Source organism: Chiloscyllium plagiosum, chromosome 21, assembly GCF_004010195.1.
Source record: "Chiloscyllium plagiosum isolate BGI_BamShark_2017 chromosome 21, ASM401019v2, whole genome shotgun sequence".
Lineage (NCBI taxonomy): Eukaryota > Metazoa > Chordata > Chondrichthyes > Orectolobiformes > Hemiscylliidae > Chiloscyllium > Chiloscyllium plagiosum.
This window is the reverse complement of record NC_057730.1, coordinates 8,209,404-8,231,541: the sequence shown is the minus strand read 5'-3', so window position 1 is coordinate 8,231,541 and position 22,138 is coordinate 8,209,404. Positions and strand designations below refer to the sequence as shown.

The window sequence follows — 22,138 nt, the reverse complement described above, 5'->3', positions numbered from 1 at the left end:
CATCTGGATGGGTATATGAATAGGGAGGGTTTAGCGGGATATGGGCCAAGTGTTGGCAAATGCAACTAGATTAATTTAGGATGTCTGGTCGGCATGGATGAGTTGCATTGAAGGACTTGTTTCTGTACTGTATAACTGTATGACTCTGTTATCACTGTTGATTATTGTAATCTCTAATTTGAGAAGGATGGCTGCTATCCTGATGTGATCTGGCCTACATGTGATTATGGGCCACATCCCAATATGATTGACGCTAGCTACCTGATGGGCAATAAATACTGGCCAGGCCAATACATGGCTGATTATCACTTACTGCCCTTTCCTGACTGATGGTAGTGCTCCTCCATATTGAACACCATTTGGATCCAGCATTGAGGGTGTTCAATAAACTCTGGGCTGTTGACTTAAATGTCCATCAGTGGTTTGGTAGCAACACTACTGACAAAGCAAATCGAGTCCTAAAGGACATAGCTAACAGACTAGGTGGTGAGGGAGCCAACAAGTATGGAGACAAAGTAGCATTCTTACCATCCATTGTGTCACGCTGTCGCTGTGCTATATGGGATAGACTTCAAATAGATCCATTCAAATAGAGCATTCATGAGGCACTATGGGCCATTAGCAGCAGCAGACTCACATTCCCAATACAATTTGCAACCTCATGGTGCAGCATTCTAATATTTCCATCTATGCCAGGGGGTGAACCCTGGTTCAATGGAGACTGCAGGAAGGCATGCCAGGAGCAGCACCACGCATACCTGAACATGGAGTATCAATGTGGGCGGTGCTAAAAAAACAGGACCAGGTTGCTTATCCAGTGAAATTACCTCAGACAGACAGAGTGTGTGTTTAAAAGGCATGTTTAAACATGCAGAACTGAAAATGTGTTGCTGGAAAAGCGCAGCAGGTCAAGCAGCATCCAAGGAGCAGGAGAATCGACGTTTCGGGCATGAGCCCTTCTTCAGGAATGAGGAAAGTGTGTCCAGCAGGCTAAGATAAAAGGTAGGGAGGAGGGACTTGGGGGAGGGGCTTTGGAAATGCGATAGGTGGAGGGAGGTCAAGGTGAGGGTGATAGGCCGGAGTGGGGGTGGGGGCGGAGAGGTCAGGAAGATGATTGCAGGTTAGGAAGGCGGTGCTGAGTTCGAGGGATTTGACTGAGACAAGGTGGGGGGAGGGGAAATGAGGAAACTGGAGAAATCTGAGTTCATCCCTTGTGGTTGGAGGGTTCCTAGGCGGAAGATGAGGCGTTCTTCCTCCAACCGTCGTGTTGCTATGGTCTGGCGATGGGGAGTCCTAAACATGCACTCCATTTGTTTAATTTGCAATGAAAAGGGAGAGCAGCAGTGGCTGGAAAAATCACTTCTTAATGGTGTGACACTATGAGAGTAACTGTGCATCCACAGATGGATGATGACAACCATAATGAATGGCAGAATCCATCTCTTACATTGAGAACACACACTCCGATTAAGTAAAAGTAAATTTGAAAATATCTGGTGTTAAAAATTTGTATTAAGAAGCCAAAATATTTCAACATACAAAAGTGGCATTGTTAATACATATGCTTTTTAATAAGCTGCCTTAAAATGGTGTAATTACCTTTATGAATAACTTACAACATGTGTTGTTTTAGACTTTTGAAAATCTGATCAACTTGTCCTCGTAACTCTCCAGTCACTCAGCTCCTTTACGGTGGACTCTGTGAATCTTTGCTAGTCTCCGTCAAAGGTGGGGAACATGGTGACTGACTCTCTCTGACTCCTTGCTGCAGATTTTTCCTGTCAGTCTCTTGCTCTGTTTTCCCTCAGGTTCCATGTTCTTATTTTTTAATCAGACATAAGGTGGAAGGCTGACAAAAAAGGATGACACTCACAAATTTAAACACAATGTGTGCAAATATTGACTGACGTTGAAATGGTACTTGAGTGCTTCATGGCCTGATTATATAGTATTTAACTGGTTGAACTTGCTGGTCTTTATAAGTTTGAAGCTACGTTCTTCCTTTTCCATAGGACGATGGATTGAAGATCATGGAGTGGTCCACAATATGTATTTCAACACCACCACCCTATTAAAACTACCACACAAACTCACGTTACAAAAAACACAGTGGTGGGATAATGGAGTACTCCCACTTTGGATCACAGCTCAAAACCAGGTTAGTTTAGAAGCCCAGCTTCTCCTACCTGCTTTGTTTTACTCTTTGGAAAGGTTAGACTCCAAAGCGGTCGCATGTATGACATCACAAATCACAGAATAAATACGTCACAGATAAACATCATTCAGCTCACCGCTGTCTATTCCATCCACAAGCATGACTCTGACCATTATCAAAGCACAGAGACAGGACTTTGGCCCAAAACTGTCCTTGCCGACCAACATGTCTATCCACGTTAACCCCATTTCCCTGCATGTGGCCCATATCCTTCTAAACCTTTCCTATCCATGCATTTGTCCAAAAATGTCTTTAAAATGTTGTTATTAAGTTTTGCTGTCGACTGCCATTTTGAAACACTGTGGCCTCCCTATACTTGATGCCATTGTTACAATAGAATTCAACAGACACTCAAAGAACACATTTCATTCATTGATGAGGCCTTTTGTGGCCTTGCATAATGGATATTTAACTCAGTGATATCCATTTGTAACCATTGCTCTGGGAAGCAGGTGCTGGCAACCATTCTGGTGTTGCCATTTTACGTCTCACCTAAAGCCATCTTTGGGTTCTCATTCCCTTTAGCTGTGCCCCATCATGTCCACCTTCCCACCCTTCAAATACCTTCTTTTCTCTGTTCTTCTCTCCTCTGCTCACTTTCCCTGTCTTTACAATTTCTTAAAAACCTGACCCTTCATCAGAACTGGCAAGAGAGCTGAGCTTTTCTATTGTGTGGAATCTTCTCAGCCACAGCTCCCCCTCAATACGCGAGATACTTTTGGAGCTGGGGCAGGGGGAAGGGCAGATGTTACCATTGGAAAAACTTCCTCCAAACGCTGTCCCACCTTGGATGGGATGTTCCAGGGTTGGGCTGGTGCAGAGATCATGAGTCTACTGTCAATTATGGTCCCACTTGATTCCCTTCTCCACATGTATGAGCGTTTCCTGGCATTGGACTGACAGCCCAACAAATACTTGGAGCTGACAGGTCAAAAATAGTAAAAACATTCTCTCAGTGTCCCCCGTGAATGTGCTACAAGGGTGGTCTGTGGAAGGTGGTCACTCTCCATACTGATGGCCCAAATGGTCTTTTATTTTTAAATCCTCCACCCTCCCATTGGTCTTTCCACCTCAGCCTTCGGACTGCTGGCCATACAGTGATGTGGGTGGCTAAGGTTGGGACTCCTGTGAGACTCTACCATCGTTCCGAGTGGTCATCTTTTAATTGGCCACTTTGTCACCAAGGAGGGAGCCATTAGACATAGACAGGGTCAGGAACGAAGATGATCCCCACTTGGGGTCCCAGTGCCCACAGGAGATGCTGCGAGACAATCTGAGTACGTCCAGCATTTTCAGTTTGTGTTTCAGATTTCCAGTGTTGACTGATGTTTGCAGACTCTAAATTTAAACTGTGAGAAAACGTAATTCCTGTGCTAATGATTATCTCGCTGCCACATAACGAGCCTAAACTAATGAAGGTGTTTCTGGGAATGTATAAGAGTTTAAGAATTCAAAAGGATCTCCAGAATACTGAATGTTTTCCAGTGTCTACTGTATTTGGCTTTTATTAAGAGGGAACCGGAACTCAACAGATGCCCTCGATCCTTCTAAACTTCGCATTTAGTTCACATTCGTTCAGTATTCTGGAGATCCTTTTGAATTCTCAAACTCTTACACATTCCCAGAAACACCTTCATTGGTTCACCTTCGTTATGTGGCAGTGGGATAATCATTTGCACAGGAATTACGTTTTCTCACAGTTTAGAGTCTGCAAACATCATTGACAGATTTAAACTATCACTCTCTCCACTAAGTGGGAGAGTTCTGTCAGATCTCCACTTAAACATCGATTGTAATATTTGGGATCTGTACCATTTGGATATTATTTAATCTGATGTACTTTTTTTTACCTATTTATGAAATCACTACAATGTGGAAAGAGGCCATTCGGCCCATTGAGTTCACACTGGCCCATCAAAGGCCATCCCAACTAATCCCTGTGACCCTGTATTCGCCATGGCTCACCCACCTAGCCTACACATCCCTGGATACAATGGGGCAATTTATCATAGAATCCTTACTGTGTGGAAACAGGCTATTTAGCAACCACACCGACTCTCCAAAGAGCATCCCACCTGGAGCCAACCCACTACCCTGTAACTCCACATTTTCCATGGCTAATCCACTTGACCCGCATGTCCCTAGACAATTTAGCATGGCCAATCCACCTAATCTGTACATCTTTCGACTGTGGGAGGAAACCCACGCAGAAATGGGGAGAATGTACACACTCCACACAGACGGTCACCTGGCACTGTGGGGCAGCAGTGCTAACCACTGAGCAACCATGCTATCCTATTTAGCGGTACCCCAATTGCTAAGTCCATTTTCCCAATGAACCACTGCGAAGGGAATGGAATTGAAGTTGCTCAGGGGTGGATGGGAATGTGGAATTTGAAACACAAGCAGGTCGGCCATGAACCTGTTGAAAATGGCAGAGCAGACTCAAAGGGCTGAATGGCCTACATTTGGTCCAAATTCATAGGTGGGTGATTCAAAAATCAATTTGAATGTCAAGAATACTTTCACAAATGGGAATTCTTCTTCCAGGGCAGAAAGGTAGCTTCATTCCATTATCCTGGAGGAAATGTGACCTATGGTGGGCAAGCAATATATCGATCCCTAGGGGAGTCACTTACTCACCCAGATGCTAATGAGACAGAGTGGAGGCTGAACATCGACATTGTCTTGGAATGGTTTGCAAAAGAAGATTTTGATTTCGTAACACTTTACTACGGAGAACCTGATAACGTTGGGCACAGAAGGGGACCAGAAACAGAGGAGAGACGAGCTATTATTCGTCAGATTGATAGAACCATCGGCTACCTAATAGACAGCATTGAGAGGTATAACCTGAAGGATAAGCTGAATGTTATAATAACTTCAGACCATGGGATGACAACAATAAAGAAAGCCCCTGACGTGAATGAAATTAGACTGTCAAAATTTATCAGTTTCAAAAATATTAAGCTTGAGTTATTGGACTATGGTGGTTTTGGGATGATTCTACCAAAGGAAGGGAAAACCGAAGAAATCTACCAAGGACTAAAGAATGCCCACCCTCATCTAAAAGTCTATAAGAAGGAGGAATTTCCTGAAAGATTTCACTATAGTAAAAATGATCGCGTTTTGCCAATCCTTGTTTATGGAGATCTTGGCTACAATGTGAATGGGGTAAGAAACAAACATATCAATTTTCATTTTAATTCAATAACAGTTATGGAAAGAGTAATGGGACTACAATTAAGGCTTGTGAATCTTTATTTTCCACGTAACTGTTGAAGAATTATAGAATCATACAGCATGGAGACAGACCCTTTTGTTTAACCAGTCCACACCAAACACAATCCCAATTTAAACTAGTCCCACCTGCCTGCTCCTGGCCCATATCCCTCCAAACCTTTCCTATTCATGTACTTATCTAAGCGTCTTTTAAATGTTATAACTGTGCCCACGTCTACTATTTCCATACTCACTCCACATGTGAAGCACCCTCCATATAAAAAAATTTGCCCCCATGCCTTTTGAAAATCTCTCTCCTATCTTCTTAAAATAAATGCCCCCTAGGCTTGAAATCCCCCACCCTAGGGAAAAGACACCTGCCATTTACCCTATCTATGCCCTCCATGATTTTATAAACTTCTATAATATCAACTCTCAGTTTCCTACTCTCCAGTGAAGTAAGTCCAAACGATCTCATAGAGTCATACAGCATGGAACAGGCCCTTCGGTCCAATTCATCCATGCTGGTCAGGTTTCCCAAATTGAACTAGTCCCAATTGCCTGCATTTGACCCATATCCTTCTAAATCTTTCCTATCCGTATACCTGTCCAAATGTCTTTGAAATATTATAATTAGGTCTTTTAAATATTGTAGTTACATAAAATTGTGATCTCTGTACGTTCTCACTCCATCTTCAATTTATGCCATTTTTCTCACTCCATTAGCAATCATATTTTCAGACAGGAATGCAATAACAAAATAGTAAAACAATAATCATTTCTTTCTTCCTAGTTCAGCACCCCCTTGATATCAATTATTTTCTTACACAGCTAAGGCACCCATTTCACACAGTATTTCCAGTTTGAGAGAAGATAGAATCCTGACCTAGGGCACTTTGAAAAGGGAATGTTCTGCACAAATCCAGGCCATGTACTCAAATTTAGTTTAGCTCCCTCTGGAAGATCAGTCTCATGTGGGGAATTTATCAGCAGAGAAGTGCAGATTCTAATTTATTTCATATAAATACAGTCATCATTGTACAACACTGTAATTCAGAATGACAATATTTAGTTCATCAGGGTCCAGTTCTTTCTAAGACAATCTGGTTCCATTTCCTACTCTATTCTCATTAGAAGATCTGGCAGTTTCATTGAATAGAATCATAGAATCCCTACAGTGTGGAAACAGGCCCTACGACCCAACAAGTCCACACCAACCCTCCAAAGAGTAACCTACTCAAACCCATTCCCCTACCCTATTATTCTATATTTGCCCCAGACCAATGCACCTAACCTACACATCCCTGAACACTAAGGACAATTTAGCATGGCCAATTCACCTAACCTGCACATCTTTGGATTTGTTATGGACCAGCCCTCAAAATATATTAAGAAGGTAACTTAGACCTTAATTTTTTTGTTATTTGAAAGGTAACTGTGAGGTGCTGCATTCCAGTTACAATTTGATTGGTCAAACTACTCGATGTTATTCAAACACAGTAGTTAAAATACAACAAAATAATGATAACTTGAAATAACTTAACTTTATTCGAAAACTTAACAGAATGATAGATTATTTTACTACTGAACAGTAACTTTTCCAATTTAGTGACATTCCGTAAACACACCCTTGGCAAAAGGCAAACTCAGAAAACACATTGTTTCATGTGCCGTTCTCTAATCCCAAAGGAAAGAAGATCAAAAGACAATTCTGAGAGGAACAGAGACAGTGTAGCAGCCAGAAGAGATTTACCACCTTCCAACCCTGCCTAGACCCCAGCAACAACAACTGAAAGCTAACTAAAAATCCTGGATCTGAGAGATCTTAACCACACCCACTCAGGCTGCTACTATTGTTTATATTTTTTTAAAAACCCAAGGCTTTACAAGTTGTTTATCTTCTCATAGACTGCTCTCTCTCTCTAAAAGAAACCAGGACAACACACACCTCTTAAAGCCACATTGTCACACCCGTATCCCTGCATGCGTAATTTCCTCAACATGCTGATCGAGTTCTTTTAAAGTAGTTGACTATTTCTGCTTCAACCAGACTAGCATAAGGCGTAATGACACTGGACTAACAGTCCAGAGACCAAGCTAATCCTCTAGGAATGTAAGTTCAAACTCCACTACATCTAGTAGAAATTAAACTCCAATGGTAAATTTGGATCAATAAGCAGTAAATCTGGGATACGTAGCTAGTTCCACTAACTCGGAGTTGGTAATTCAATCCAGCAAACCTACTTCACCATTTAATACAATCATGGCTAATCTCATCTCAGCCTCCACTCCACTTTTCAGCCCCTCTCTGTTTAACCCATTACCAATTAAAAATCCATCTATTTCCTCCTTACATTTCCCCAGTGTTTAAGCATCCACCACACTCCAGGATAATGAATTCTACAGATTCATGACTCTGGGGAGAAGTAATTCCTCCACACATCTGTTTTAAATCTGTTCCATTCCTTATCCTAAAACTTTGACTTCTCATTCTAGATTGTTCCACAAGGAGAAACATCCACATCACATCTACTTTGTCAACTCCCTTTAGCATCTTATATACCTCAATTAGATTTCATCTCATTCTTCTAAACTCCAGTGAGTATTGGCCTAAAATGCTCAATCTCTCCTCATTAAGATAAGTTTTCATCTCTGGAGTTCATCAAGTGAACCCAATAGTGACAATGGCAACTATTATCAATTCTTATAAAAACCCATCTAGTTCACTAATCCTTTGAGGGACAATCTCGTACCTTATCTGGTCTCACTGACATGTGACTTCAGATCACACAATGTGTTTAACTCTTAACTACTTTCCCAAAATGGCTACTCAGCTCAAAGGCAAGTAGAGAGGTGCAACAAATGTTGACTTTACCAGCAATGCCCACAACCCATGATAGAATTTTTTAAAACTACTTTAACCACACATCCAAAGCTTTTAATTTATTGTTGAGTAGAGTTTTACATCTTTATTTCTAATTCTAGTGTAAACATTTTCGACCACCCAGCTCCAAAATCCAGATTTGCATAAATGCATTTGTTTGAGGTTGTTGACTGATTTGTACATAGGTAAGGATTGATTGCTATTAATCTCACTACTACTTTTACAGAAAACTCTTTTTTGAAAAGATATCAAGTTTAGTGAAGACATTATTCATTTGGTTAATTTGCAATACACACACAACAAACATGCGCACACATACACATACACACTCGCATTCATACACACTCACTCACACAGATAGACCACTCACACAGACACACACATAGACACACTCACCCATAAAGACACACATATCCACACAGACACACACATACACACCCTTAATTTCTGCAATAGTAGCAGAGATCCTCACTGTTTGCTCTGAGGGCCAATGAAACAAAAAAAAACTGCAGATGCTGGAATCCAAAGTAGACAGGTAGGAGGCTGGAAGAATGCAGCAAGCCAGGCAGCATCAGGAGGTACAGAAGTCAAGGTCCTGAGGAAGGGTTACACCCGCAACGTCGACTTCTGCACCTCCTGATGCTGCCTGGCTTGTAGTGTTCTTCCAGCCTCCTGCCTGTTCATTGAGGGCCAATGAGACATTCATTAATTGACCACTTATAATTGCAGAGAATCATACTTCATATCAATAGAGGAGATCATGGATTTGACAACAAGGAAATGGACATGAAGATGTTTTTCCGAGCTTTTGGCCCTGATTTTAAAAGCGCTTATCTATCGGAGCCTTTTGACAGTGTCCATATATATCCTTTAATGTGCAACTTATTAGGAGTCAAGCCTGAACCTAACAATGGATCATTGGCGATTACTGAAGGAATGTTGTTCAATCCATTTGAAAATTCAGGTACTGACTAAGTCTTTCTGAATACATCTATACATCTTTGGCATTTATGTGCAATTTGTAATAATAATCCTTTCAACTAGGTGCAGACTAATACATTTTAAATACTTTTCACAACATTGACATTTACAGGAATTAGTAAAATCACCCATTCAATTGCTAACAGTGTTATACACTGTTTAATTATTTATTATATGCATGGAAGGGAAGTGATTCATCTGCCAGCATTTAGGCACTCCATCTGACAGCCTTATAAAATGGGTATCGCATAAAATGGAGCTTCTGAAGTCAGTGTTTAAGGCTCAACGACATTCAGCTGCTTCATCAACTACCTTCTCTCCAAATTAGATCAGGAATAGGGATGTGCATGAAAGATTGCATGGTGCTCAGTTCCATTTGCAACTCCTCAAATCCTGAAGTGAGGCAAAATGTGGACAACATAAATGATGAGTTACTTTCATGATATTGAAATGCAAGGGGGCAATGACTATCTCCAACAAGAAAGAATCAATCAGTGTTCCCTTGATGTTCCATCACTGAATCCCCTAAAATCAGCATCCTTGGATGACCAGCCAAGGTGAGGAGTACAAGAGGAAAGCGAGATGGGCAAAGAGAGAGTAGAAGAAGATAATGGCAGTTAATGATCGGTAGGCAATGTCTTAGTGCTATTATCACTGGACTGTTAATCCAGAGAATCAGGTAATGTTCTAGGGATCTGGTTGGAATCTCGCCATGCCAGATGATGGAATTTGAATTCAATAAATGAATTAAGAATCTAATGATGACCGTGAATCGATTGTCAGAAAAAACCATCTAATGTCCTTTAAGGAAGGCAACTGTCATCCTTACCTGGTCTCGTCTGCATGTAACTCCAGGCTCATAGCAATATGATTGACTCTTAGCTGCCCTCTGGACCCTTTACTGGATGGGCAATAAATGCTGGCACAGCCTGCAGTATCCTCATCCTGCGAAGGAATGACAAAAAGAAACAGAAAAGGGCTTGCAATAATTGTTTACCAGCTTGCAGATGTTAAGTGAGTTGGAAAGGGTTGTACTTATTGGGAGCAAAAATGGTAAATTTCAGAGGGACGGGATACACTAGAATACTTCGTATCAGTGTTTCTGTAGGAGAGGAATGTGAGGAAGAATATCTTTACACAGTGAGTGTTAAAGATACACAGTGAGTGTTAAAGAACTGGAACTGTCAGCCTATGAGGAGGTGAAATGGAAAGGATCAAAGATTATAAAGCTGATTGGATAGATATTTGAGAGAAATAAAGTTTCAGGACTATGGGATTAGGGCAGTATAAATTAAAGGAGCACAGACTGAGTCAAGGACTGAGTGGTTCAGACTAACTGGAGAATTTGAAACAGGTATCTCAGGTAAAGTTTTCTCAAGCTATAATTAGATTAACAGTCAGATTCTGAATTAGGATATTAAAACTGCAACCTGCTTAAGAAAACGTGTTTAACAGAAATTATCTGGTAGTGGCAGTATTCTTTCAAATACTGGGTCCACGACTTTTCGTCATATATATAAATGATTTGGATGTGAACATAGCTGGTATAGTAAGAAAGTTTGCAGATGACACCAAAATTGGAGGTGTAATGGACAGTGAAGAAGATTACCTCAGATGATAATGGGATCTTGATCAGATTGGCCAGTGGGCTGAGAAGTCGCAGATGGAGTTGCTGCATTTTGGGAAAGCAAATCATGGCAGAACTTATACACTTAATGGTAAGGTCTCAGGGAGTGTTGCTGAACAAAGAGACCTTGGAATGCAGGTTCATAGTTCCTTGAAAGTAGAGTCGCAGGTAGATAGGATAGTGAGGACGGTGTTTGGTATGCTTTCCTTTATGGTCAGAGCATTGAGTACAGGAGTTGGGAAATCATGTTGTGGCTGCACAGGACGTTGGTTAGGCCACTGTTGGAATATTATGTGCAGTTCTGGTCTCCTTCCTATCTGAAGGATATTGGGGAAACTCGAAAGAGTTCAGTAAAGGTTTTCAAGGATTTTGTCAGGATTGGAGAATTTTACTTAGAAGGAGAGGCTGAATAGGCTGGGGCTGTTTTCCCTGGAGCGTCGGAGGCTGAGGGATGACCTCCTAGAGGTTTATAAAATTATGAGGGGCATGGATAGGATAAATAGGCAAAGTCTTTTCCCTGGGGTCGGGAGTCCAGAACTAGCGGGCATAGGTTTAGGGTGAGAGGGGAAAGATATAAAAGAGACCCAAGAAACAACCTTTTCACATTGAGGGTGGTGCGTGTATGGAATGAGCTGCCAGAGGAAGACTGGTACAACTGGAACATTTAAAAGACTTCTGGATGGGTATATGAATAGGAAAGGTTTGAAGGGATATGGGCCAACTGTTTTAAATGGGGCTAGAAATGGGGCTAGATTAGGTTGGAATATATGGTTGGTATGGGCAATTTGAACCGAAGGGTCTGTTTCCGTGCTGTACATCTCTATAACTCTATAATTAATGGTTCTTGGCTAAATGGTTGCTCATTAATCTAGCAGGGGACGGACTTAGCAGTTTCAATTCATAGTGGGTCACCTATCCTTTATAAAAGCTAACAGGTTTCCCACTGGTGAGAATGTGAGAGTGAGCCAAAGCCAGAGTGCTTTAAGGTATGACTGCTAACTTGGATATTTGGTGCAATGATCGAAGGAGATGCTAATATTTGTACTCTATTTTAGCCTCCAGTAGCTGCTGAGTATCCAAAGGCATTAGTTAGATTGAACAAGCAGGTGATTATTTTGTGAGTTTTCAAATTTTATTCCTTTAGCCAGCATCAGTATTTTGTACTGGTACAGTGTACAATGTAAGTATTACATTCACTTTACTTCTACAAAATATAGTTTGTTCTAATTACATTAAATCTATAGCTTAGCTAGTTAAATTACTGAATAGAACAAAACATTCTGAACTTAAAATGTAATTTGTTAAATAAAATGCAATAAAGATGTCAGGATGGTGATGTGTTGGAGCTGTAACATGTGGATATTGACTTCATTGAAACATTGAAGTTGCATTCCTGAAAGTTTTGACTTTAAGTGAAACCAGTTTAAGGGACTCATGGATTCCCATATCAATTAGAGTTAGTTTTCTTTGGATATTTATTGCTTGAGAAAGGGATAATCCAGGAAACTATAGATCAGTGAGTCTTACATTGGTGATTGGGAAGCTATTGGAGAGAATTCTAAGGGATAAGATTTACTCGCATCTCTCTCTCTGTATTGACTTGGGAGAATGCAGTCAGTAGCAGGGGAGAGGCTGGGCAGACTCCTGCAAGCTGGTCCTTCCCATGCCACAGAGAAGAAAGTGATGCAGCATCCAATGGGTTATGAGCTTACTAGTGGGTTGCTTCATGTTGGGCCAACTTTCACATGGGCGACAAGCTATTAACCGGCAAACGCACCAGCAGTGACAATAAGCAAGTACAGGGCAAAGTTCAGCCAGCAGTTGAGACCACGAGAAGATGTTTTACTGGAGTTTTTGTTTCTGTTGTAGCACTAACAGGGCTGTGACGGTAGCCATTTTATTGTGTGGTCCTCCTCTATTCTCACTGTTACAGCACCAAGAGGAGGTGATGAGCTAGATTTTACTCTGATCCTGCTTCCTGGATGAAAATCCTTACACCCTCCCACCCCTCCACCACCTGCATTGCCCAGATTAGAGGTGGGAATGAGATAACAGAGAATTTCCTGACTCTTGTTTCATGGTACAAGTATGAAAAGACCATTTAATATCCATTTCAATTTACCATAAACAATCTGTATGGAAATCTGCTTGTACAGTGCCTATGTCAGAGACAGCATTATTGAACAGATTTTGCCTTGAATGCATTGTTATGTGGACTTGTGTATACTTTATCACAGTTTTAGTTTGCTATCACAGGTGAATCCATCAATGATATCCAAAAGATTCGCAGGTTCAATTCATATTATTTTCTTTTAGACCTTGAAGTGGTGTCCTTTAGATCGGATCGACTTTCTGGAATCATCGGGTTAGGTGCTGTCGCCACATTCCTCTTCTTAGTCGCTATCATACATGTGACCTACTACGCTGTTCTTAGAAGCAAAAGGTAAGGACACGTTCAAACAATGAATTGTTGTATGGTCCCTTTCTACTCAAATAAAACTGTGGCAAAGTTGAAAATGTGTACTCTGTAGATTTATATCATCAGACTTTAAATCAGTGAACTATTGTCGGCTCAAAATGTTCTCATAAAGTAACAGCTATGAATGAGATTCTTGTGGTGTACTTTCTATCTCTTAACCAGAAAATCTGGGTTCAATTCCTACCTCCTCTGGAAAGGTATCATAGTATGCCTGAACAGGTTAATTTAAAATATAAACTTTTGAAAATAATTATAGAGAATTCCTACAATGTGGAAACAGGTCCTTCGGCCCAACAAGTCCACACCAACCCTCCGGAGAATAACCCACCCAGACCCATTCCCCTATCCTACATTTATCACGGACCAATGCACCTAATCTACACATCCCTGAACACTATGGGCAATTTAACATGGCCCATTCACCTAACCTGCACACCTTTGGATTGTGGGAGAGAACCAGAGCACCCAGAGGAAACCCATGCAGACACAGGGAGAACATGCGAACTCCACACAGACAGTCGCCTGAGGCTGGAATTGAACCTGGGTCCCTGGTGATGTGAGGCAGCAGTGCTAACCACTGAGCTACCCTAATTATAAATAAAAAACAAATTCAGGCTCAAAGGAGCATGCCAACAGAGTGAACAATTTAAAATGAGAATTCTGAGTGGGTACTGATTTATTTTATGGGACTAAAATTGTCCATCAGATTTTTAACTTATCAACCAATTGCCTTGCAGCTTCTAAACTATCAGTCAATTGTAAATAAGTCATTCAATGTTAATTAGATATTGGCCCAAAAGTTCCTTTCTCCAGATAGTCGAAGATCTGGTGGACCCTGAGAGTGAGCTTCAGGACTCTCAGAATAGGATAGAGTGATAGAGCTGTACAGCACAGGAAACAGACCATTTGGTCCAACCTATCCATGCCAACCAGATATCCTGAATTAATCTAGTCCCATTTACCTGCATTTGGCCCACATCCCTCTAAACCCTTCCTATTCATGTACCCATCTAGATGACCTTTTAAATGGTGTAATTGTACCAGCCTCCATCACTTCCTCAGGAAGCTCATTCCATACATGCACCATCCTCTGCATGAAAAAGTTGCCCCTTTGGTTCCTTTTAAGTCTTTCTCCTCTCATCTTAAATCTATGCTCTCTAGTTTTGGACTCCCTTACCCTGGGGGAAAGACCTTGTCTATTTCCCCTATCCTTGCTCCTCATGATTTTATAAACCTCTATAAGGTCACCCTTTAGCCTCTGACACTCCAGGAAAACAGTTCCAGTCTATTCAGCCTCTCCTTGTTGCTCAAACCCTCCAACCCTGGCAACAATCCTTGTAAATCTTTTCTGAACCCTTTCAAGTTTCACAACATCCTTCCTATAGAAGGGAGACAAGAATTGCACACAATATTCCAAAAGTGGCCTAACCAACGTTCTGTAGAGCTTCCACATGACCTTCCAACTCCTATACTCAATGAACTGACCAATATAGGCAAACATATCAAACACCTTTGTCGCTATCCTGTCTACCTGTCACTCTATCTTCAAGGAACTATGAACCTGCACTCCAATATCTTTGTTCAGCAACACTCCTCAGGACCTTACCATAAAGTGTATAAATTCTGCCCTGATTTGCCTTTGCAAAATGCAGCACCTCGCAGCACAACTCCATTTGCACAATATGTTGTGATTCACTGGGCTAGCGTGCTGTAAACCAAGGTCCACTATTTCCAGAGCTGTACCGAATTTCAATGTGTTAAGATGAGCACTGTATCCCAATTTACTCAACTTTCAGATCAAGGTGGGTAGAAAGCATGGACCAGGTTTCTGTATCAAATATAAATTATTACTTGAGAAGTAATTAAACTATAGCTACAAGTAAACAGATATAAACCATCAGCACATGACAATACTAGAGTCAAGATTAGAGTGGTGCTGGAAAAGCACTGCAGGTCAGGCAGCATCCAAGGAGCAGGAAAATCGACGTTTTGGGCAGGAGCCCGTCATCAGGAATCAATCTGGAGATCCAGTCTCCAGCAGCTGCAGTCCTCACTTTTCGCCTATATGACAATACCAACTGAACTCTAATCCCTTTAGAAACTGCACACATGAACAATACAGGGCTACCCCAGTGTCCATGGAATCGTTATCTGTGGTTTCAGTCATCCATGGTTTACTGCGGCTGGAACATATTATAGGGAACATATGTTTAAAGTGAGAGGAGAATGATTTTTAAAAGACATGAGGAGTAATTTTTTTTCTCAGTGGTATGTGTGGTGTGAACTTGCAGAGGAAGTGGGGCACGTGAATACAGTTACAGTTAGATGAGTACACGAATAGGACCAGGGACCAGGAGGTTGCCGGGAAGGTATAATTCCCATTGAATTGAATGGACTCGCACCTATCCACGGTTTCAGGCTTCCACAGTAGGTCCTGGAATGTAATGTAAATAAAAACCGAAAGGACTATGGATGCTGGAAATCAGAAACAGAAATTGCTGGAAAAGTTCAACAGCTCTGGCAGCATGTTGAGATGAGTCAGTTAATGCTTTGGGTCCAATGACTCTTCCTCAGAACAGAAAAATAGTTTACTGGTAAACTAGTAAAGAAAAGTCAGTTCAGTCGTCTTTGCTTCCTGGGTCCGATGTTGAAATGATCTTTCTCCAGTTAGCCAAGCCCTGATTTTCACATGGCTTAGTTCTGGAATGAGCTTGGTGGGCCCCTTCTATGACCTTCTGGGCTATCAGGGTTAGGGACAGAGGGTGTGTCCACAATACACTGATGATAACCAGAATGTCAACCTTCTTGGCACCACAAGAGTAAGTTGTTGGTGGGACTGATTCCTGTTTGCTTACCAAGACCAATGAATGTTGTAAAGGAGCCATTATGAACTTATCACCAGTGGTGGTGGGTTGTAATATTCACAGGGAATGCAGTGAGTTACACACCCTGTTGGCTGACCAGTTGAAGGCGAGTGGTTCAGAGTGGGGAGCTACTCATAACCCCTTTTGAAAATGTTACCACAGTTTGTAAATTAATCGGCATTCCCCAATAGCATTGCCATCATTTTCCGGCTGAGAGATAATCCGTGACTGCACCGCCTTTATTTTTAGAAACACATTGCTGCTCACAGACTCCCTGCCACCCCCTATCCCCACCTGACATCCCCCGCCTTGTGGCTTCTCCTTAACCTCTCCTGCTCCTTTCCTGTCACTCTGAGCTCTGTTTGTGCCTCTCTCACTCCCTCTCCTTGCCTTCACTCGCCAAATAACATTGAGCTTGTATAGGATGTTGGTGATGCCTCTTCTGGAGTACTGTCCAGTTCTGGTCACCCAGTTACAGGAAGGATATTATTAAGCTGGATAGGGTTCAGAAAAAAATTGTAGAGTTATAGAGATGTACAGCTCAGAAACAGATCCTTCGGTCCAACGTATCCATGCTGACCAGATAGCCTACATTAATCTAGTCCCATTTTACAGCACTTGGTCCACATCTCTCCAAACCCTTCCTATTCATATAACCATGCAGATTCCTTTTTAATGTTGTAATTGTACCAGCCTCCAACACTTCCTCTGGCAGCTCATTCCATACACGCACCACCCTCTGTGTAAAAATGTTGCCCCTTTTAAATCTTTCCCATCTCACCCTAAATCCTCTGGTTCTGGACTTCACACCCCAGGCGAAAGACCTTGTTTATTTACCCTATCCATGCCCCTCATAATTTTATAAACTTCTGTAAGGTCAGCCCTCAGCCTGCAATGCTCCAGGGAAAACAGCCCCAGCCTCTCCCTATGGCTCAAACCCTCCAACCCCAGATTTACCAGGATGTTGCCAGGAATGGAGGGTTTGAGTGATGATAGGCTGGGACTTTGGTCACTTGAGCATAGGAAGTTGAGAGGTGACCTTTAGAGGTTTATAAAATCATGAGAAGCATTGATAAGATGAAAAGCAAGTGTCTTCCCCCTAGAATAGGGTTTTCAACACTAGGGGGCATATGTTTAAAGTGAGAGGAGAATGATTTTTAAAAGACATGAGGAGTAATTTTTTTTCTCAGTGGTATGTGTGGTGTGAACTTGCAGAGGAAGTGGGGCACGTGAATACAGTTACAGTTAGATGAGTACACGAATAGGAAATGTTTGGAGGGATATGGGTTAAGCACTGGCAGTTGGGACTAGTTTAGTTTGAGATTATGGTCATCGCAGACTGATTGGACCAAAGGGTCTGTTTCTATGCTGCACGACTCTATGAATGCTCAGGGAGGCAAGTAGAGAGAGAGGGAGTGGCAGAGGCAGCAATATGCAGGAGAGCTGAGAGAGGCAGCGGGATGGACAAGGTTCCAAGTGGTAAGACGGGGAAGAGGCAAGAAGCAGCCGACTTAGAGAAGGGCAGTGACAAGGAGGAGTGGCCAAGAGAAGGTGGAAGCAGGAGGATTGAGGTGAAGGACAGCATTGGGTGTGCTGGGGCAGAAGCAATGAGTTAGAGGCAATTAAGAGGTAAGTAAGAATCACAAGTGTGGTAAATTGGTGAAAGTTGAGTTAATAGGGGTAGTTAATGCAGTGATCAGAAATAGAATTTTTGGACCTGTTGAGCAGCTAATGGTTAAAGGAGACAATATAACGCTGTCTATCTTGTTATATCTTTATATGGGAAAGTGATTTTCGTCAAGCATACTTTGGTAATCTTTCAATTATTTTAAATTGTTGGCAAAGGATATGCAACACAAAACCAGGCAATTTGACCTGACATCCAGGCTATTCTATTCAAGTCACCTCCACCTAAATCTATCATCATAACTCTTTATTCCCTTCTCTCTCAAATGCTTATCTGGTTTCCTCTTTACTTCAACTTCTTCCCTGTGATAGTGTTCCACATTCTCAGTACTCTGAGGGAAATTTTTTTTCTGGATTGCCAATAGAATTTCTTGGGGACTCTCTCGCATTGAATGTCTCCAGTTATGCTCATCCCCAGAACAGGGAACACTTCCACTTTTTCAAACAATTTTAATGTCACCCTCAGCTTGTTCTTTCAACTGAAAAGAGATTCAGCCTGTTAATCCTCTCAACTGTTTAGCCATGAGTTTCTGAGAGCACCCTTCTCTGCACCTTCTTCAATTGTGGTAATCAGAACTACACACAATGTCCTCAAGTGTGGGTTAACCAATGCTTGATGCAGATATAGCATAACATCTCGGCTTTTAATTTGATCCCCGTAGAAGTATAACTCAGTCCCCAGTATTTTCTTAACGGCCTTGCTAATGTATAACACAATTTGCAGTGGTTCTTCTTTTTCTTTTATTCATGGGAGGACCTGGCTAGACCAGCATTTATTGCCCATCCCTATTTGCCTAGAGGGTAGTTAAGAGTCTGTCACATTGCTGTGTGTTTGGAGACAAGACCAAGGACAGCGGTTTCCCTCCCTAAGTGGCATTAGTGAACCACATGGGTATTCCCCCCAACAATTGGCAACAGTTTCATGGTCGGAATTGCAGATATTTATTGAATTGAAGTTCCACTACCTGCTGTGGCAGGATTTGAACCCAGGTCCGTTGAACAAAACCTGGAACTCTGGATTATTGGTTTAGCAATAACACCACTGGGGCATTGCCTTTGTTTCTCTTCCCTGTATAGGCTGCACCCTCCCTATTCTGTGAACAGATTTTATTACCTGACACTAAACTTTATTTGTCCTTTCTGCAAGTTCTTTATCATCCTTCTGTACTTTATTCCAGTTTGACCTGCATTGATTTTGTATTTTTAATTAGATTATATTCCATACAGTGTGGAAACAGGCCCTTCGGCCCAACAAGTCCACACCGCCCCTCTGAAGAGTAACCCACCCAAATCTATTTCCCTATCCTATGTTTACCCCTGACTAATGCACCTAACACTATGGGCAATCTAGCATTCTCAGTACTCTGAGGGAAGTTTTTCTAATCATAGGATTCCTAAAGTGTGGAAGCAGGCCTTTTGACTGATCAAGTCCATTCTGATCCTCTGAAAAACATCCCACCAAGACCTACCCCTCACCCCCACCCTATCCCTGTAAACCTGCACTTCCCATGCTAATCCACCTAGTCTGCACATCCCTGGACATGGGGCAATTTAACATAACAAATTCACATAACCTGCACATCATTGGATGGTGGGAAGAAACCGGAGGAAATATATATGAAATTATGTATGAAATTGCAATCTATGAACTGTACATATTCCCATGTCCAAACCACTTAATGTAAATTGTGAACAACAGTTTACAGAATCCCCACGGTGTGGATACAGGCCATTCGGCCCAACAAGTCCACGTCAACCATCTGAACAGCATCCCACCCAGACCCATCCCTCTAAACTATCCCTGCATTTCCCATGGCTAATGCATCTAACCTAATCATCCCTGAACACTATGGACAATTTAGCATGGCACATCTTTGGACAGTTGATCCAACACTGATCCTTGTGAAACACCACTTTCCATCTTCTGTCACTTTTCTCCTGCTCTCCGTCTTGAAGCCAGTTAGCAACCTTATTCTACTCCTTGTCCCCATCTCCACACTCTCTATCGTTTGTTGGTCTATTTCCGGCCTATCAGTGTATATTGAAAATTCTGAGAAATCACCATCTATATTATCGTTATCTATATAACCAACTCAGAATCACTACAGTTGTTAAATTCCATAAATTGTGCAATTTAGTTGTTTGAAAAATGCACCACCATTTCTCCAGTCATAATTTTATTGCATGTGGATTGATTGAATTGTTCCCTGCATTGTACCACTCAATGAGGGATGGGTCATGCACAATACAGCAACATTGCTCAATATAACTTTCAGAAGACATTGAGGAACCTCCTAAAAATGGAATTTATAAATTAATTAAAAGTATTACATATTTAAAGATACATTCTTAGAGGGGTGATCATATCTATATAATTTAAAAAAAAATCAATACAGTTACTGAAAACCTTTACGCAAGAAAAATGAATTGAAACATAATTGGTAAGAATGGGGTCAACACAGAATTTTTATTCATCAGTGTAACTTTTCTCTGTCTAAGAAAGACAGAGCTGACCTGTGCAACAAATATTGCAAGTGTATTACAAACCCTCTTTTAACCTAAAGTGGTCTAAGTTTATTCTTGATCTCGAGACTTCTATGTGACTTCTAACATGTTTCTTTATTCCCCAGGTCTGAACACAGAAATCATGGCAGAGTCATCGAAAGAAAAGAAACTTCAGCTACACACTTTTGAGGTCCTTCTGAAAAGTTGATTACAAGCCAGTTTTTCAACTGTAAAATGTTTAAAGGGTGTGTTAAAATCACCTATTAAATCAGTTTTGAAATGTCAATGTTTGTTTGGTGATTTTATTTTCTGTTTCTGTGTGACTCGTCTTCATTTTTGGAGATGTCTATTACCCGGATAAAGATGGTAAATTCCTGCTGGAAAGAAAATGGAGACAGTGCCATTAAATGCTTGTTCAAATAAATTGAAGAGATCAAACTACAAGCTTAAGTAAAATCCTTATTCTGATAGTCTCAATAAACTGGATCAACAGTCAATGAGCTACACTTTTTATCACATTGATTGGGGTTCTAGACTTAAAATTTCAAATTTGAAGTTAACAAGGTTAGAAACAAAGGGTGTGAAATTCAATTGCTAGTTACAGGTTCTTTATTCTTTCATGGGATGTGGGCACGGTAGCAAACCCAATGTTTGTTGTCCATTCCTAACTGCACTGGAACTGACTGGCTCATTCAGTCATTTCAGAGAGCTGTTAAACTAACAACAACATTGTTGGTCTGGAGTCATGTGTACGGCTAGACGAGGTAAGTATGGCATATTTCATTCCCAAAGGGAATTCCCACATGGGATCAATGTGGATTTCACCAGTTTCCCCGTTTCCCCTCCCTTCACTTTATCCCAGTCCCAACCTCCCAACTCAGCACCGTCCTCTTGAACTGTCCTACCTGTCAATCTTCCTTCCCACCTATCTGCTCCACCCTCCTCCTCGACCAATCACTTTCACCCTCACCTTCATCTACCTATCATATTTCCAGCTAGCTTCATCCCAAACCACACCCTCTCCCATTTATCTCTCCACCTACTTGGCTCACAATCCTCATTCCTGATGAAGACCTTATGCCTGAAACGTTGACTGTCATGTTTCTCAGATGCTACCTGACCTGCTGTGCTTTTCCAGCACCACACTCTTTGATTCAGATAGTAATGGTATCAGTACTACTGGAATACCATTTTAGGGAATGCAAAAATAGTTCAGACCAATTTTACTATATTCTCCAGTCCAATGTGAAGCATGGGGTCCTGATTAGGGAGAACTGTCCCCTAAGCCCACAGGGAGGCTGCCAGCTTTCACCAGACTGTCTTCTCAGAGAGTGGGATGCCCACAACTCCCTGGTACACCGGCACTGGTGGCTGGGAGAGACCTTGAATCAGTCACTCAAGATGGTCCTGGTGAAAGCACCAACCCCTGCCTTCCTTTCTGCTGGTACGGTCTGTTCTTATACAACGATAGTTACGTTCCTGTGCAATCCCATGTTATAAGAAAACTGCGCAATAGCAGCACCATTTAAACTGGAATCGTGTTATAGCCAATACAGGTAAGGAAAGTCCGCATTCTACAAATAATGGTCTGAATTCTTCAAATTGTGTCATAGACAATTCGTGTTGAAGAAATGCGCGTTATAGCAGAACCAACTGTACAATTTGAAATGGTTGG

The 22,138-nt window shown here is 41.6% G+C and overlaps 1 protein-coding gene across 1 annotated transcript in view; it reads left to right on the top strand.

Moving 5' to 3' along the window:
• Positions 1–20,749, top strand: part of zgc:153896 (uncharacterized protein LOC569930 homolog) — a 32,305-nt gene extending 11,556 nt beyond the window's left edge. Inside the window, exons 2-6 of the mRNA XM_043711017.1 lie at positions 2,013–2,158; positions 4,766–5,389; positions 9,051–9,285; positions 13,246–13,372; positions 20,589–20,749. Of these exons, the coding sequence (XP_043566952.1) occupies positions 2,013–2,158; positions 4,766–5,389; positions 9,051–9,285; positions 13,246–13,372; positions 20,589–20,652 (1,196 nt within the window). The 3' untranslated portion in view covers positions 20,653–20,749. The remainder of the gene's footprint in view (positions 1–2,012; positions 2,159–4,765; positions 5,390–9,050; positions 9,286–13,245; positions 13,373–20,588) is intronic.
• The last annotated feature ends 1,389 nt before the right edge of the window (positions 20,750–22,138 follow it).